Genomic DNA, 18,541 nt, shown 5'->3' with positions numbered 1-18,541 from the left:
AGTATTTTTTTCTTCCTTGTGTTTATTGTCAATGGGTTGGAGAAACATTTACATTGATGTATTGTTTTCTGTGACTGAAGAACAGTTTTTAAAGTGACCATGTTTTATATACAAAAAGTAGGAATGCACCGGTCCAGCCAAGTGCTTTACAGAGTATAACTCCTTACATAATACAACATTGCAGCATACTACTACAATTGGTTTGTGCGGAGAGGCTTCGCAATTCATTGAATCGGACACCTCTCGGGTTTGTTGGCTTTGGCGCTTGATCCAAGCACCAGCCGCAGGTCGCTGCCGAAGCTGGGCCGCCTTGCTAACGTGTCCACGGCGCCGCAGGGCGAGGCCTCCCTGGGCGTGCGGCTCCGTCCGCGGCCGCGCTGGCACAGCGACTGATAGGTCACCATGGAGACGACCTGATGGCGCGACGGCGCCGTCTCGTGGGGCAGGCCGCCCATGGCCGCCAGCTCGCCAAACACGGCCTCCAGCGCTGTGCCCAGCTTGGCAGAGGTTTCGAAGAACGCCACGTCCCGGGCTAAGGCCTCGGCGACGTCGGACCGACTGACGACTCTTTGATCGTCCAGGTCCACTTTGTTGCCGCAAACTACCACCGGCAACTTTGCCGGACGTTTGGACTTGACCAACTTTGTCTTTGCGGCTCGGATCTCGCTGAGCAGCTGGCGAACTTCACTGAAGGACTCTGTGTTGTCCAAACTGAAGACGAGCAGGAAGATGTCACCTGGACACCAGAAAAGAGGCAAATTCAATTTATTTCTTGCGAAGCATTTTGACAGATTTTTTTTTCTTTTTATTCACGGAAAACCCTGCCTGGTCTTTTTTTCCCAACAATTTAGATTTTTTTTTTCATGGCCAAATATAGCTTACAGCAAGGTTGCAAGCATTTAAAATTTCATGTGTCTCTTTGCAAGTGTTTGGGGATTATAGTTTGATCCTAGTTTAGGCAATTCTAATGACTTTTTGGGTCCGGTTTGTGCCGTTGGTGGTCGGGCGCGGCCACTATGCTCGTTGAATAGCGGGCGTCTACTGTAGTGCAAATGCTGCACTTAAGAAACTACAAATGTGAAATATTTGTAAAATTATAATTGTCAGTAATACATAAATTAATATAAAAGCAAAAGTTGTTTTGTCTTTTTTTTAACCAAAGCACAGTGTAAATAAAAAATGAAATTGTTTATACACATTTAAATGTTTGTATATATATTAGAAGTACTGGCTCAATACTTAGGATAATCATTTAATTATTTTGAGATCTTTTCATATTTCTAATTGTCCAAATGTTAGCCTCCCCAACAATAAATATTCTCCAATTTCTGTATTCCTCCATGAAAGCAGATTTATAATCCTTGCATATTTCTACTTTGGAAAACAATGATCAACATGTTTGCCTTTTATCGGACATGTTGAATCTTAATTCATTTTTGATCCTGTGTTTACTACCGTTTGAATTAATGTCCTTATTTTTAAAATTTTGGGATGTAAAGTCTAACTTTTTTGATGGAGATTAATTGACAAAATAATTGTCAAATTAGTCATTTATTAAAATAGCAGCTTGTTACACCCCTAATAATTATGTGTACTTCTATTATCTATCAACGACATGAGTTATGCAAAAATAATTATATATAATTAGGATTTTTGTATGCAACATATGCCTGGCGGCAGTTACACAAAACCAAATTAAATAGGTGTGTGATTAATCTAAAACAATTAGGAATTTAATTGAGAACTAATGACTCATTTTTTTTACGACTATATCTATTGACAATAAAACTTTTTTTTTTGTTTTACTTAATCAATAGAAGAATACCATTAGCATTTTAAGGACTACTAATACTAATAATATGATGCAGCCGCATTTCTGGAGGTCATATTCACCCACCCGTGAGAATGGAAAGCCTGCGTTTTGCCGGGAAGTTTCTCTCCCTGGCGGCATCCAGGAGGTCCACCTGGTACGTCTCGGCTCCGACGTGGAACAGCTTCCTGTGAAAGTCCTCCGCCGTGGCCTCGTACGTCTCTTGGAATTCCTCCCCCAGGAAGCGCCTGACCAAGTTGGTCTTGCCCACCCCGGGTGCGCCCAGCACCACAATTCTGTGGCAATTCCTCACCTTGACGGCACCCGGCACAACCTCGCTGGCGACGCAAGGCTCCTCCGGCGTTTTTGCCTTGTCTTGCTGCCTCCATCGCCCCTTGACTGTTTCCAGGAGACCCATGCCCGTCTTGGATAAGTTGGACACTGTCGGGTGCTTCTGCTGGACCACTGGGCTGTGGGCTGGGCACGGCGGGTGAGGATGCCCGCCGTGGGGGTTGAACATTTGGAGGACGCCATCAACGGGAAGGTGGAACCTCTCGGGGGTGTTCATCTTCGCGTCGGTTCAGTCGTCATCGATATCAGGATCTCTGAGCCCGACTCTCTCGTCTGGCCATGTGCGCGTTGGTCCGAGTCCAGCGTGGATTTTTTATACACCCACGCCGAGCGTGCGGTCTGCGTCATCCGCTTGCATCCAGGGAGCATGTTCCTTTTTTAGAAGCAGCCCGCCTCCCTCCTCCAATTAGATTTGAGTCAGGCACCCGATGTAAGGCATCCTGACTTGTTCGTACTTCACTTGATGTCATCCTCACCCAAAAAGTGTTTTCTGGCTGGTTTTGGATCAATAGACTGGGATAATTACCGACATCCTTGTCGTCATGGTTACGGGAAAGATGAGATTCGGAGCCATGTCCTTTCGTTTTCTCTCTTTCTCTCTCGCTCTCTTTGCTTTGATGTGTGGATGTTTGTTATTTTGGGATATTTATATCTTATTCTGTGTTACTATTTATTGACGTCCAATCCAAACACCGTGTGATGAGAAGTGATGATGATTTACAAGATGTTTTGTCGAACAATTTTTCCCTTTCGGAAATAAATTGAAGTGAGATTATTAGCGCCGGGCTGCCATAAAAAAAAGTTTAATTGCTAGACAACAAATGATTGTGGGCCAATGTGACTCGTTTAACCATCAAAAAAATATATATATACTAACAAATTGAATTTGTCCTGCGACTCATAACTCAAAACAGCCCTTATCTCAAATCATCTTTCCACATTGAAATGAATGGAAATGTCATTAATCTGGTCATGCAACACAGAAGAATACCATATAAATTGTTAATAACTACCGCAATTCCCATGCTAGTTTTGTTTGCCCATATATATTTGCACTTGTGTTAAAATTAGGCTTTCGGACTTTCCCAAAGCAAATAATGTTTGTTTTAAATTCTCTTTAAATTTAATTGGACAGTACACCTCACACATTTTCACTCGTGAAGGCAGCACTTCATTCACTACTACACTGTGTGTATGTGGCGCATGGGCACAGCGCCCAACATCAACCCTGCTTAAAGTCGTTAACTTTGCCGAGCCATCAAGTACAGCATCTGCCGCTGATCAGACTTCAACTGCCTGAGCCAAAAATAATCTGTGCATCTAATAAAACTTAGTGCAGCTCTACTTGAAAGTGGCACAGAATCTTCACCCAGTCTATCGCTTTTAAGTTTGCCATTCCTGGTATCCTTCTGAAATGACATCAGAAAAAAAAAAGAAAAACACACAGGCAGGGTGGCTGAAGGCATTTTTTTTTTTTAGAAACACCTCTCCGTATGATGCAGTGCAGTTGCCCGCCTTCAAAATGGACACATTGGTGAATTGCAAAGGCTGTTCTATTTGTATCGCTCTTGATTGTTCAGCTGTACCTCAGAACCCCCTCGCCCCCCCCCACCCCACACACACAATTGTTCCTCTGCCGCGATCACGAACTGCAGAGGAACAGCTCATTCACTGCACTATGATTCACCGATTGCGATGAAGTTTTTTTTTTTTTCCCCGTCTAGCGTCACAGTGGAGCCATCATTTATTCATGAGCTCATTGTTTCATGATGTTTTTCTCATTTATGTTTCTTTGGAATTCAGAAGAACGTCTTAGGAAAGACTCCCTTGGGAAAGGTTGCGGACAATTGGAAATGTCATTTATTCTCCACAAGGTGAAGCTGCTGCACCGACTGAAATTTAAAAAGCAACTCGCTTTTTCGACCAAGATACAAAATATACAAACTTTTTTCAACAGCTCACGTGACCTACACCATGTACCACGAAATTGAAAAATCAATTCAAGGGGGAAAGTAGGGATAATCACCTGAGATTGCACAAGTCTGCACACCTGTGTTTGAAATTAACACATATTTAACTGTTACTCAGTTACAGATACTTAATTACAGTTCTAATTACTTAGTTACAGTTGCCAGTGGGCTGTGTTCAGAGATGATCAATTACATTCAAACTCACGTTGAATGGGCCACATTTAAGTTCAGATGTTCTTGTAGGCTTTTCCTGACATTTTCCTCACACATGTTTAAGAGATTTTGTTTGATTTTTTTTTGTTACCGTCTCGCATCAAAGTGAGGACAAGCGAAAATGGATTGTTGTTTCCTGGTCACACTCAGGACCAAATTGGTTTTTACCCAGAGCAAATATTGAAGTCTCATTGTACATGTTGCCATGTGTCATGTGTTGATAGAATTGGTGGACTTTTTAGTGAAGTAATACAGTGACAGTGGCGCTGTTCCATTTAAGTAGCCCGTAATATCGTGTCAGCCAGATGGAATGCGGCCATTGCTGCTGTTCATAATTCATAGTCATCATGAGATTTGTTTAATTGTTTTTTTTTTTTTTGGAAGGGGTCATCCGTGTTACACAAGAAGCACAGTCATACTTTGTATTGTACAGTGAAGCCAGGCGTTTGTACTCATGCTCGTTTTATTTTCCTCTTTTGTTGGCTTGAAAGCGCTCTCGTCGGTCTTGATCATAAATAGAGAAAATTGGCAAAGATGTGTATTGTGATGGTTGATGGAATAGTTGAAGATTCAATATCATGTTAATGTCATTTTTATGACTACTGTAAGTGGAAATAAACGACTGCGGACATGTGGTTGCACAAGTGTGCACACCTTTGTATGACTGGGCATTTCGCCATGTTCGCCAGCACCATTTAAAGTGCCTCTGATTGAATCCAGATGAAGTTCTGATGATCTAGAAGGCTTGCCTTTTTTGGGCAGGGGGGCTTTCCAGTAAAAAAAAAAAAGTTTTAAGTTTTTGTGCTCGTACTGATTGCTGCTGGGAACTGTTCATAATACCCTCCACCTTGACTAAGGCCCAACTGAAAAAAAAAAGCCCCAAGGCATGATGACGTGTCCACCTACAACGAAAGCTGCTGCAAGTTCACAAGCCCACCCCTAGAGGTCAGCAAAGAGGCCGGAGTGACATGAGCGTCAAGCTTTAAATAATAACGTAAAGTAATCAATGCTTAGTGCCAGAGATGACCTTTTTTTTTGTTGCAAGCTGTTCGTGTGTTCCTTGCACACTCGCTCTCCCTTTTGGCCCCCTCCTCCTGTCAGCAAACGACCTTCCTCCTCGTGCTGACCTCGGCGGGCCTTTGTTGGGAAACAAAGAATGCTCAGGCATCTGTTTTCAGGAGAAATAAAACACGTAGGGGAGGAAGGGAGGGAGGGAGTGTCTGGATGGCAACTATGAGGTCGGACTGGACCGACCTGATCGGTGAGAATCCAAATGAAACCGCAACAACCCGACTTTATTTTAATGTTGGGACAAAAGGACATCCCACTGTCGTGAGTCTTGAGGCCTTTGCGCCATTCCCCTTATGAACATTAGCAAGACTTGTGTGTTTTTTCAAGGAGGAGCTGGTATTTCCTGTACATCCTGCTCCGCCGAGCACTTGCCGGTCCCTCCTTCGTAACGTTTCCGCCACTTCTCACGACCGGCATTATCGACCTCAGCCGAGATCACTAAGCCTCAAAGCCAATAACAGCGAGGTCCTGTATTATGCATAAAGACCTGACTTCTGACAATGCGCCATTAGTGCTGATAAATAAGTCAAGAGCCCCGACTTTGTGCTGCAAAGGAAATGAGGCTGTCCCGTGGGACACATCGCTTATAAAACAACACTTTTTATGTTTAAATCTCTGCAATCATATTTTTACAGATTCCAAAACAAAAAGGAATGGAGCTTCAGTCACATCTGGAATATTTCAATTTGGGATTTTTTTTTTTTGAAAGTCGCTCCCACACTGATTCTCATTGCACTCATTTGAATATTACTCGTAATATCCATCAATGTTTGAATCATTTTGTCCTCAGTAATGTCACGCGTGACTTTCCGCGAGAGACAGGTTACACCCTGAACTGGTCGAGAGCCAATTACAGGGCATGTACTGACAAAAGAATTTAAAAAATCATTAATAAAAGCACAGCAACACCGTTGCACAATTTAGACTTTACAATGAGCCCCCATGCAACATTTTAGAGTGCCTCATTGTCAGCTGTCAGTGCATGCATGTCATGCAGAAAAACTGCACATGGAAAGAAGGGAGAAAAAAAGTTATTGACAGCCAGCGTGTGGATGGGGCTGGCGTGTCCACTTTAGAGTGCCTTGTTGTGGGCCGCGAGTGCGTGCATGTCATGGCCGGAGTGAGGAGTTATTAGTATTTTGACAGCCAGCAGTTTCCGGCTGGCATGGCGGCTTTCATCGGGAGGAAGCGTGGACAACAGTTTTGGAGAAGCAAGCTATTCCCCATCTTTGACATTTTTTATAGGAATGGTTTGATGTTGACGGCTTCAAGAATGATTCGTGCCAAATGCTTTGTGTCTTGTGCTAGCCTAAAAATATCCACGTTTTTACATAAGCATTTGTACTCAAGTACAGGTTGGGCAATGAAAGGGTTAAGCCTGACTTTGCATGCACAGTGCAGGCCAGCCTCCCTCACCACACCACTCCTCCCTCCCTGCACTTTTTACTGTGTTTTCAGGAGAGGTGCGGGGGGGCTCGCAGCCTTTACACGCATATAAACAGAGGAGTTTGGAATTTATTTATTTTTTTCACGTGAATTTGGAACTAGATAGAAGGTATTTTTGTGCACTTTAAAGTGTTTTTCCTCCATCGGCGGTCCGGGACATGCCGAGATACGGAGGCACATTTTGGTCTTCTTTCCTCCTCCTCCTCCTTCTCAAGTTTGGAGCCTGACGCTGCCATGTCATGAAGGTAAGAGAGAGAAGACTGAAAGGAATAGTCATTGTTTTATTTGGCCTTAAATCCAGGTTTTATTTATTTTTATCGAAATCACAGAAGCTGAGTCACGGTGAGGTAGTTCACCTCCTTGTCCGGTTCGACACAACGTCCCGGGAAAATTTGACACGTACAGGACAATGTCAACTCAAATGTGCTTTTTATATTTTATTCTAGATGTATTTTTTCGTTCGATTCGCCCATCTGAACATAGATGACGTGTAGTTAGGCGCTAATGGTTGCGTTGTTTTCATGAAGAAAAAGAAAAGTACGTTAAGGAAAATTCACAGCAGACTATTCTAATCCGAATCAGTATCATTGAAACTCAGTGAAAGGAGAGATTTGCGTTTTAAAAAAAATATTGAAAGTACTTCCTGTTTATATTTATTTTTGTCGTCAGTAAAGTAACAGGAAGTGCACCACCTGAGTCTCCGTGACGTCACGCGTCGTCATTTTAAGGTGACTAATTAATCGCGATTTTATTTATTGCTGTTGATTATTTTTCTCTCCATTTCCTCGAGGAGATGAGTGAAGTACACGACTTAGTGAAATTGAAGGTACTGTGTAGTATAATGCAATTTCACTTAGTTGACTAGTCTGTCCACAAAAGTTATCGAAAATACAAAAGAGCATCATGTTTTTGTTTTTATTACCACTTAAATGTCAATCAGCAAGCTACTTCCTTCTTTGACGTCATATGTCAGAAACGGACAGTAAGGTGCTCTTTTAAATAAATTTTTAAAAAGTGCTCTTTTAAATTCCGGCTGGAATGAATCACATAACGACCACAATGTCACAGACTTTGAAAAGGGAAATTAGGCAACCTGTTCCATTTAACCGCGATTTGAATCGTCAATGACTTTAACGGGTTTTCCCGCATCGTAATGTTGATTTTTTTTTTTACGTGGTGTGTATTGTCATTTTTGATTGTTAATTAGCTACAATGACGGACAATTGACCCAGACTGTCAAAACATGTTGCTGACGATGCTCACTTTGACACTGTTTTGTTTTTGTCAAATTGTTTATTATTGTTAGTTTTGAAGTACATGGTATATTACTAACCATCTTTCAACTACAACAAAACATTATTATGTCAAACAAAACTGAGCGATGCATCTTTATTTATAAAGTGCTTTCACAACAGCTGTAGCTGTAACAAAGTACTTTAAAGCACAATAAACGTAAAATAACAATAACACAACATAACACGCATTCATTGATTTGATTGATATTCAGATCTCGGTCAACACAGATGTTTTACAACTCAGAAATTATTAGCTAGTGCAGGTGTACCTAATGATGAGGCCCATGAGTGTATCGCATTTGGAATGTTATCAGTTCATCCGCCCAGCTGACAATATTGATCAGGACAAAGTGCAGTCCGATGTAATGAACCGAGGAGTCAAATATGCAGAATTTGAAAACAGCTCCCCTAATTCTTGTCAAATTAATATTTACTTCATAGGAATGGAAAGTGTGTTAAACGTTGTCTACGTGGAAACAATGCATTGTGTTTTGCACCGTAATCACTTTATATTGTCCTGTAGAAAGATGAGCCGAGGTGTTGAGTTTCGCCTTCACACCTTTAGTTGTGTTGGGTGAGTCCCATTTGTTCCTCCTAAATTTGTATTCATTTTGGACAATTTTATGCTTCCAGGACTATACGTGGGTGAGTGGTTAGCACATCTGTTCCACAGTTGTTCTAAGTTTGGAATCTCTGCTGCATGCCAATTGCGATGCCGTGTCTAAATTGTCCATAAGTGTCCACGGTCTATAGAGGAAATTGCATCTTTTCTTTCATTTTTCAATTCCTGTACATTGTGTACCTTGCTTATGCATATGTATAACCCAATATTTTTGTCCAATCCTAAACGTCTCATCTTCCTCCCCAACAGGGACAAACTTGTGGATATAATTGAAGTTTCAAAGACAAGGTTGGATTGCGCTCATCTTTTTTTTTCTGAGCTGCTGTCTAAAGAGCCCCTCACCGTTTCCCCCCCCCACTGGAGCACAGAACACCACTGCCACCATGCAGACCTCCTCGTTGCGCCGGCAGATGAAAAATGTGGTCAACAACTACACGGAAGCTGAGATCAAGGTGCGCGAGGCCACCTCAAACGACCCGTGGGGCGCCTCCAGCACACTGATGGCCGAGATCGCGGACCTGACCTACAACATGGTGGCATTCACCGAGGTCATGGGTATGATCTGGAGGCGGCTCAACGACCACGGCAAGAACTGGCGCCACGTTTATAAGGCGCTCACCCTGCTGGACTACCTGATCAAAGCAGGCTCGGTCCGTGTGGCGCAGGAGTGCCGGGACAACATCTATTCCATCCAGACCCTCAAGGACTTCCAGTACATAGACCGTGACGGAGAAGACCAGGGTATTCATATCCGCGAGAAGGCCAAGAAATTGGTGGCTCTGCTGAAGGACCCGGAAAAGCTGAAGAAGGATCGGGAACAGGCGTTGAAGACCAAGTCGCGCATGGTGAGGGTCTACGGCGAATATGGAGAGCTGCCTCCTCCGTACCCGGCTGCCCACGCCAGCCAATACAGAATGTACGAGTCCAGAAGTTCGCCCTCTTCCCTCCAAAGTGAGTAGCAAGACGAACGATACTTCATAAAACATTGCCAGTCTTTTTCCATTGATTTTGATAAACCATTTACACTTATGGACGATTTTGAGTCTAAATGGTCTACGTATGTGACCGGCAACCAATCCAGGCTATACTCTCCACCGCTCATCCAAAATCAGCTGGGAAAGGCTCGAGCTCTCTCGTGACCCAAATGAGGTCAAGCGCTCCAGAAAATAAAAAACAGAGGTTCATTGACGACTCTAAATTGTCAATCGGTGTGACTGCTCGTGTAAATGATTGTCAACTATTGTGTGTGCCCGACGATTGGCTGCCCGTCCGGTCCAAGTTTGGGCTCACTTGCAATTAAAAGAGATAAAGTGCAATACGTCTACTGCAAAGCAGAATTAACTCGCATGCCATTCCAAAAACAAAGTCGTAATGTTAGCTAATTTAATAGAACCTACCGCCGATTAGAACTTTTTGTAACACCATATGACAGATCACACGTCAAAAATACAAAGTAGGCCTAAACAACCTTTTCTCTCTCTGTGAAGATCATTTTTGTGATTTTACTCTTCTCCCACTGTCGGACTTCAGCATTCCTGTCATTCTCTTGTTTAAAGCCACATCAGCTGATCTCCAGTTACAAAAGAAAAAAAAGTCACGAGGCCGTCACCGCTTGTGTGTCCAATCGTCCAAAATGAAGCTAACCGCTGTCCTGTAATTCCTCCGTACCCGTCGAGACGTCCTACTAATGCATAGAGCGCTTGCGCACGCACGCACGCTCACGACAGCGATAGTGAGGTGGGTTAGCGTTGAGGGTGGGCTTCGGGTTAGGAAGTCTAATCGGGCTATGGTAGGACGTTTCGCACAGGGAGGACATTTTCCGCTTAAACGACACGACGGCTCCAATTTTTTAAAAAATAATTTTCAAATCGACATTTCCTCTAAGAAATATTGGAATTGATCCTGAACAGATTTGCGCTGCTGTCATGACAAAACTGCATTGACAATGTTTATAACATCATGAACAGCTATACAACGGTAAATTAACTCTGCTTGGTGCGACTCTAACTTTGTCTCTGCTGGTTTATGATCTTCAGACTTTATTGTATTCAGGTCGGGTGCCTTTGAACATGGTGGAGAGAAATTCCTAGCCTCCCTTTCTGGCAGACATTCATGCACGCTTTTTATGTCGATTTACTCCATCGTGGCGCGTCCTGGACCGTGTCGACTCGTGCCTGAAACCAACAGTTTTGAACTTGGGTCTTAAATTTTAAATTGGGCCGGTATATTGTTTTCTCATCTTAGGCTGCTGGCTCAGGTAAAGTATCTCCTTTCTCAGCAGCATTTAGAAATAGTAATTCATACCTTTGTGACATCTCGGCTGAATTTATTTTATCCTCTATCAAGTGTGCACAGTTGGTCCAAAATGCTGCTGCTCGGTTCTTGACTGGTACTTGCAAGAGTGAACACATACTCTGGCATCCCTTCACTGACCTCCCTCTATATCTTAGAGTTGTTTTTAAGAATCCATTATTTTTTTTCAAAACTTTTTATGTGGTCTCGCCAATATGGTGCTCTATACGTTACCATTTTGGAGGGATTCTTTTTTTCATCTTCAGTGAATAACAAGCAACCAGTCGCACCCTTTGGGCTTTGACGTGGTCTGTGTGCTTCTTCAGTCAAATGTGTGAAACATTATGAGATCACCAACAGTGACAGGCACATTTGCAGACGCTCGCTGACTGTTTTACTGCTCCCAGTTTCTGTAAACTTTTTTTTTCCCCTTGCAAATATGCCCCCAACTCCGCTCCTTCGCCCTGATAGGCATTCTCTGCATATTTGGTCAGGAAGGTGTGCCAGTGGAAACATGTGGCCACTTCCCACCTTCAGACAGCGGCCACGCGGTTCGAGAAACACAATAACCCGTGTGCAGGCTAAATGAATCATCCATCATCATTTTTTAAAGATTTTCTGGAAGGGGAGTGTATGCTTTCACTCTGTTCACCCCCGGTTATAAAAAATAACCAATTGTGTATTAAAGTTGGTCCTGAGGAAAAGTGGACATTTGATTTGGGGTGTAGGCTCTAATAATGAATGAATAATAACTAAATCAACTGATAACATGCATCAGCGGTCGGTAAATATGAAATGCCTGGCAACTGCGAGACTTCCACAGTTGTGAAAGCTACCCTGAGGATTTGTGCTATTTCGATGGGCCGCGTTCCAATTCCCCATCCATCTTCCGAGTTCTCCCCCCCCCAAACTCTCCGCACAGGCGCAGCATTGTTCTCTTTGCGGGAGCCTACCGAGTGGCAAGCACCGGCAACAAAGATCCCAAACAACGAGCACCGGCATATCAATTAAAATTCAGCAGCAGTAGCGGCGCCTTTCTGACCCGAGAGCGCAGCCCAAGTGTTTTGCTTCTTTGCGCGTTCGCTCCTTCTGTCAATGATTTTGCTACTTCCCATAACACTCAGTCCCCTCTCCTCTCCTTCCTCCAGCCTCCTCTTCCCCGCCTCAGCTGGCGCCAGACTTGGAGCAAGCTCGGCCGACCACCACGGGGGAGGAGGAGCTTCAGCTGCAGCTGGCCCTGGCCATGAGCCGGGAGGAAAGCGAAAAGGTATGTCTTGTTGCACGTACACAAAACGGGATCAACAGTACTGAGCAAAAGTCTGAAGCCAGGGAAAAATATGGCAAACATACACACATGACAATTGATCTTTGGTTAATGGTTCAGATCCACAATGTTGATTTTAAAATAATATCAACGATATTTGGTACGGCTGCACAATGAATCAAATTGTTATCGGAATCACAATTAAAAAAAAGTGATAATCTTTACATTCAAAATCCAGTCGTAAGTCAACCACCAAGGGTCTTCAGAATGCGCATTGATTATTGCCTTTAATCAATCAATGGCAAAAAAAAGTACGTTAAAGACCCACACGTGATATGAGAGCGCACATCCGTGTCATGTCAACGGAATCGTGAAGCCCCGCTTCTATGCATGCCGCCATTTCCCTGAGAACAGAACATCTCTGACTCTGACTCAGCCAGTAATGGCACTCGGATCCATCACTGCGAGCCGGCCAAACAGGAAGCACGTATCGATCCACGGTCAGGCGCCTGACGCACAGCCTGCTCTCTCCTTTTCACGGTGAACTTGCTAGAAGGAAGCCGACTGAAATAATGAAATAATCATGTTAGCGCTTCCAATGAATGACCGGTCTCAGGTTGTCCTTGCTCCTAATCCTTGCTCCCCTTGACCCTAGCCAACTACGACAACAGTGGTTCTCGATGAAAAGACCGCAATGCAGATCGCTGTGAGCCTCAGCAAAGAGGTGAAGAAGGTAAAAGCGTCCAAAGACAAGAAGGAAATTTTATTTGCCTCTCTTCCTCCTCCTCGTAGCGGTCTTACGCGACATGGACAATTTCTATTGAGACAGGGGGACATCAATGAGGATTTTGCTAAACGCCTTAAGAGCCTGACCAAGTCCATGCTTCCAATTTTGGGGGAACACTCCATCAACCTTTCGGAAATCTTCCCCGAAAAATGGAAGCTGTTCTCGCTGCAAGGTGGCGCGAGAACGCCATCTTATCCTCCATTTGCAGGCGTCCCAATACATTTGTCCATCTCGTGTATTTGGGTCAAATTGGAGAATTTTCTCCGCCAGGTTTTTATTTACCAAACCAGGCAATCTTCTCTTCTCAATGGTGTGCGGTGAGGCACTTGTGGTGGTGTCACACAGGGTGACGACAAACAATGTCATAACCATTTTTTCTTTTGTTGTTGTTGCTTTTTGACGCTCTCGCAGTCAGTCAAGCGGCCACCTGCCACGCTGGGCATGGATGAGGACTCTCAGCTCAAGTTAGCCATGAGCATGAGCAAAGAAGCGCACCAGCAGGTAAGCTAGAAATAAAATCAGCCTAAAAAAAAAAAAAAACAGTAAGGCATGCCTGAGAGATATTTTTAATTATGAACGCAACTTTTTCTTTTTTTTTTTTTTTTTTTTAGTGTCGGGACTCAAAATAACAAATTGGTACTAATCAATTAAAAAAAAAAAAAAAAAGCCATCAATGATGCGCTGATGACCCTAAGGCGTCCGAGTGTGTGTATGTGTTGACAGGAGCAACTCGGTCGCCAAGGAGACGAGTCAATGCTCAAGAAAGCTTTGGAGGAGAGCAAACGTGAGATGTCGTCTAAAGGCGGGGTATGAAACTTTGGGGTATGGAATACCCTATTTTGGGTTGATTGGCTCGGCGTTTCAGATGTTAGAATATCGATTTTGTTGGGGATCTTTATGAGGGTCCGGATAATGAATGAATGAAAGAATAATTTCATTTTTACACGCAAATGCTATGACAAGCTACTTCCTGTTGTTTTTTTCATGTTGTCAGACTGCCTTCATGGACCTGGTCGATGTTTTTGCCGTTCCCAAAGACCCTCCCCCGGGTGAAAATTTGTGGCATAAAACTCCGTTCCAAGCGTCTGCCCGTGTGGGGGGCTCAGAACCCTGGGACCCCTTGGGTGAGTGTCTGAAAGGGTTGGCTCTACTCTAAATATTGGGGAGCTCGAACCGTGCGTGTGACTCGAGGTGAAAAAGCAAATAGGCATCTTACTGCTGATTGACTGCTAACAACTGCACAATGAACCAATCAGATGGTGCTGTAGGCGGGGCAATCTGCTTCTGCAGGCAGGGTCACAAGCACAGCAGAGAGAGAGAGCAAAATGTGCTGCAGCGAGTCAAAAACCAGCTTTTAATTTATCGGCCTTTAAAGTTATTAATAAAAGGCAGATGCCGATAATCAGCAAAATGCCAAATATCGGCCCGATAGATAATTGGTCTATCACTAATATTATGCATGGGATGTTTCCAAGCTGTGTTACCGAGTCGTCCACTCCCTCCAATTTTTTTCTTCTAAAGACGGAAGCAGCGGCTCGTCAAGAGTAGGCGATGCCGCCTGGATGGTACCACCCTCCTCCAACAGCCCTCCTCCGCCCTGGGAGCCCAGCCCGCCCCCAGGCAACCCTTGGGACCCCCCAGCTGGCACAGCCTCCACTAACCCATGGGGCGCAGGTGGGTGGACAGTTCATATTTCTAACTTGTCAGCTCGAGAATGAAATAAAACTGCTTCGGCCAGCTGGGTTGAGATGGGGAGGGTGAAGCATGACAGAGGGTAAGAAGAGAACACGGGGTAGAGGGCTTGAGCGCTGTGATTGGTTGGTGAGAACTCCAGGGTGTACAGGTCAGCTGGGAGGATGTAGAAAATGGATGGATGATTTATGTTCCAATGTTTCAGGATCATCAGCAGTGGATCCTTTCACAACACCCAAAAAGTCTCCTCTCCGAGCCGTGAGCCCGTCGGGTAATCGCCACACTCTATCACTTTGTCCCAATACTTTTGCCCACTGTCGGACTAATCCAACTTTGCTTTTAGATGGCGATCTGTTCGACGAGGCCATGGACGGAGGTCAGCTCAACGGGCAGAGGGAGGGAAGCCCCGAGATGTTTGACTTGTACCAGCTCGGACAGAGCCTGCCCGAGCCAAAGCCTCGCACGCTGCACACCCCCGAGTCGTTCCTCGGCCCCGCGGCCGCCTCGCTGATCAACTTGGACACGCTGATCCCTGCTAACTCTCAAGCCAGTATGAACCCTTTCCTATCAGGTAACTGATTATTTTGAATGCTTTTTAAATAATTGGAATTCTTGCAATGTTTGTTTAAACAACCCCTCAACTTGAACTATTCTCATTTTGGGTGGAAATGGTGGCATATAGTCCAAAGAGACATTTATTTGCTGCTGTTTTGGTTAGCCACAGATTTCAAAATGGGTTCGATTGTGTCAAGAATAGCATCAATGAATTAAATTGAGATGCAGCTACTGTTGGAAAAACAAACCTTTCTATCAAGTTTCAGCTATTTTGCTTCTCCTATTTAGGTGCGGGTCCTTCCACCACTGTCAATCCATTTGATCCGGAGCCGGTCAGACGCACTCTGGGTCAAATGGGCTCGGGCTCAGGCACACTGCAACCTCCCCTTCCCTACAGCGCCTCCCTGCCTCTTCCCGGCAGCCAGCAGCCGGCCAGCCTCCCGTCGTCCTTCACCCACCCAACCCACACCGGCCTGGAGCTGCCCCAGCCTCTTTTGCCCCTCTCCACGGGTGGCGCTCCGGCATCGCAGCCCACTCTGAACAATCAGAACCCTTTCCTATGAGGAACCATTCAACTAAGTACAAAAAGGGAAATTGAACTGCAGACCGAAGGAATCAAGTGAATACCCCCAAACCTCCACCCACGTCTTTTTTTTCTACAACGTGGCATAACAAGCTAATGGATGCAGTAACAGGTTCAAAACGATGCATCATATAAAACTCCTTTTTAGGCTATTGCTAATTGGCTAACGTGACAACAACAAAAACACAGTGTAAGTTGTCGTCGTTGCACTTTGGCCTTTATTTCCACTCAGATGTGTTCTGCTGCCTTTGTGTAGTCAACAATCCTGTCGCATACTCAGCTGTTTGTGTCACCACCTGCTGCTGCTGTTGTTCTACACGATGGACTTACGCAGCACTGGTAGAAAAACATGGGGGGGTTTTACAACTAGAAGATAATCTAGTTTGGGTGGGCTGAAAGTGCTTCAGGTTTAAAGCTTACGCTAATCAACACGGCATTAGTAGTGTGTAATGGAAGCACTCCAGCAAGTGCTTCTACTTGTGTTTCGTCCGTAATATAAATAGCCATATTTCCTCAAATAGTGCCCCCCTCAAAACTAGATGCCCTGTCTCCAATAATCAGTTAGAAAAATAAACACCTTCAAATTAAATGCCTCGCTTTTCGCTTTCCTCTCTAATGATCTTGCTTTGCAGCCGCTTACTTTAAAGAGTTAACCGCCGGACTCATTTTAAACTCACCACTGCGTCTTTGTTAAGATATATTAGCTTCATGACACTTAACTTAATTCAACTGTATCCAATGTTGTAAATTCCATTTCTCACTCAACATAAATGTTAACATTATTTATTTGAGTTATTATCAAGTCAAAGCCTCCCCCATCTTGATTTGACGTTCACTGTGCGCCCCCTGCAGGATCATCGTAAACATGTCAAATCGCGGTCACTTTGTAAGGCACATTTTTGTACCTGAGGAAAATATCCAAGCACATCACACAAAAAAACGTCAGGCCATCCAGTGGAAGTGCATGTCATTTTTTTCTGCCTGTCACCGGCATAGAATAGTAGTAAATGATTTTCAGACCAATCCAAACATCCAAAAATGTCTAATGATTGAATAAATAATTACTGTACGTCACAAAATGACTTTACCTTAGTCCTAAATAAGTGTGCAGTGGCTACATTTTCTTCACGACTTCAATGAAATGTCACTGCATCATTATTTTTCACAACTACTAAATGTCACTTGGCGGCGATGGATTCCAGCCACGCCAACACCTCGCTCAGTCCTGTTCCGGAGCGGGCGCTCGCTTCCAGCGTGGTGATTGGTTGAGGAGCGCAGGACACTATGTCATCCAATCGGAAGATGGAGCGGATCTCCGCCAGGCTCATGGTGCAAGGCATGTCCCTGGAAGGGAAACAACATTACACACAACAACATTGATATGACTCGATTAGTATTTATTACGACGTGTCTCTTTACCGCTTGTTAAAGATTATAAGCACAGAAGCGTCTCGCAGAGCCTGGGCAGAAAGCACCGACAGCAGCTGGATGCACGATGCCGACACTTGAGCGATGTTGGATGAGTCCACCACAAACTAAAAAAAAAAAGCAAAAAAGCATGAAATATTCTATGTATGTTGTGGTGTGTGTTTTGAGGTTCAGAATGCAAAAGCGGCACTTACAATGACCGATGAGCAGTCGTTGAAGTAACTGGGCCATATTGGGCCCATGCAGCCTCCCAGCTCCCTCACGGTCAGCTTCTTTCGCCTCAGCGTCACGTCCGTCAGGTTGGTTCCCACCTGAGGAGGTATTAGACAGCCAACCAAATGAATTGATTTTTTTTTAAAGACTATAAAATCAAAAATTATATATATGTGTGTGTGTGTGTGTGTAAACTTAAAAAAAACATATCCATTAACTAAAAAGAATTATACCAAAAATCTCAATTGTTTTATTAATTTTTAAAATAACATAAAAAAAGTTAAATTAGCAGTATACTTATTTTGTAATAACGTAAAAAATATACATACAAAAATATAAAGAAAATTTGATATTTTCAAAACTAAAATGTAAATAAACGTGAAAAAATAGAACATTCTGGTGATCTTCCTTGTTTTAAAATAACACTTTAAAAACATGTTAAACAAGTCTAACAGATAATGAGTTTGTAAAAGTAATAAAATTTTCTATTTTACAGTTGGCAGGGTATGTGGAGGGTTGTCCACTTCAACAGCTCCATGCAAAGAGAGCTGTGGACAAAAAGTTAAGAAAGCATCAGCGTTTCAGTCAATTTAATCAAATAACCCAAATAAAATAATCGAGAGTCGCCTCTGTCGTCGTATTATTTTAGCTGCAAAAGATGTTGCTAAGATATACGCAAAACATTCAAATGAGCATCCCCGAGCCTTTATATTTAGCTACCCAAAAGGATATTGAGGAGTCGTTTTAGGAGCAATGTCTTCCCGACGCCCGTCGCTCCGAGGAGCAAGCACACTTCATTAGTGCTCATTGATGTGGAGGGGCCTGCTAGCATGTAGCAACGTCGCTTCACTGGGGACCATGGTGATTATCACGTGATTATTCAAGTCGCCCGTGATAGGGCAATGGCGGTCGGGGACTCCGGTTGTGATTGGTCATTGGGAAATAAACA

The 18,541-nt window shown here is 43.8% G+C and overlaps 3 protein-coding genes across 8 annotated transcripts; 1 reads left to right on the top strand and 2 right to left on the bottom strand.

The window, feature by feature from the left end:
- Nucleotides 1–32: 32 nt before the first annotated feature.
- Nucleotides 33–2,624, bottom strand: rasd2a (RASD family member 2a). The gene is made up of 2 exons (XM_088317354.1): nt 1,898–2,624; nt 33–736 (listed from the first exon to the last, which is right to left on the bottom strand). Exons 1-2 carry the CDS (start codon nt 2,376–2,378, stop codon nt 225–227), a joined length of 993 nt encoding a protein of 330 aa, XP_088173480.1. The 5' UTR covers nt 2,379–2,624; the 3' UTR covers nt 33–224.
- A 4,205-nt stretch (nt 2,625–6,829) lies between these two features.
- On the top strand, nt 6,830–16,540 carry epn3a (epsin 3a). 6 transcript variants are annotated; one of them, XM_088316742.1, is made up of 12 exons: nt 6,830–7,106; nt 9,028–9,729; nt 12,219–12,337; nt 12,990–13,067; nt 13,533–13,622; nt 13,845–13,928; nt 14,116–14,245; nt 14,643–14,795; nt 15,019–15,084; nt 15,157–15,384; nt 15,657–15,681; nt 15,722–16,540. In XM_088316742.1, exons 2-12 carry the CDS (start codon nt 9,162–9,164, stop codon nt 15,906–15,908), a joined length of 1,728 nt encoding a protein of 575 aa, XP_088172868.1. In that variant the 5' UTR covers nt 6,830–7,106; nt 9,028–9,161; the 3' UTR covers nt 15,909–16,540. The 6 variants fall into 6 exon arrangements, with proteins under 6 accessions (XP_088172868.1, XP_088172867.1, XP_088172866.1 ...); XM_088316741.1 differs by adding an exon at nt 8,680–8,730 and having other exon boundaries at nt 6,831–7,106; nt 15,657–16,540; XM_088316740.1 differs by having other exon boundaries at nt 6,831–7,106; nt 15,657–16,540.
- On the bottom strand, nt 16,137–18,511 carry arl16 (ARF like GTPase 16). The gene is made up of 5 exons (XM_088316749.1): nt 18,325–18,511; nt 18,087–18,142; nt 17,574–17,690; nt 17,371–17,486; nt 16,137–17,295 (listed from the first exon to the last, which is right to left on the bottom strand). Exons 1-5 carry the CDS (start codon nt 18,422–18,424, stop codon nt 17,130–17,132), a joined length of 555 nt encoding a protein of 184 aa, XP_088172875.1. The 5' UTR covers nt 18,425–18,511; the 3' UTR covers nt 16,137–17,129.
- Nucleotides 18,512–18,541: the final 30 nt, after the last annotated feature.

This window comes from Idiotropiscis lumnitzeri, chromosome 15 (genome assembly GCF_059441095.1).
Source record: "Idiotropiscis lumnitzeri isolate Australia: NSW breed Sydney's pygmy pipehorse chromosome 15, RoL_Ilum_1.0, whole genome shotgun sequence".
In the NCBI taxonomy this organism is placed as follows: domain Eukaryota; kingdom Metazoa; phylum Chordata; class Actinopteri; order Syngnathiformes; family Syngnathidae; genus Idiotropiscis; species Idiotropiscis lumnitzeri.
The sequence above is the reverse complement of the archived record's forward strand: the minus strand, read 5'-3'. Positions and strand labels throughout refer to the sequence as shown.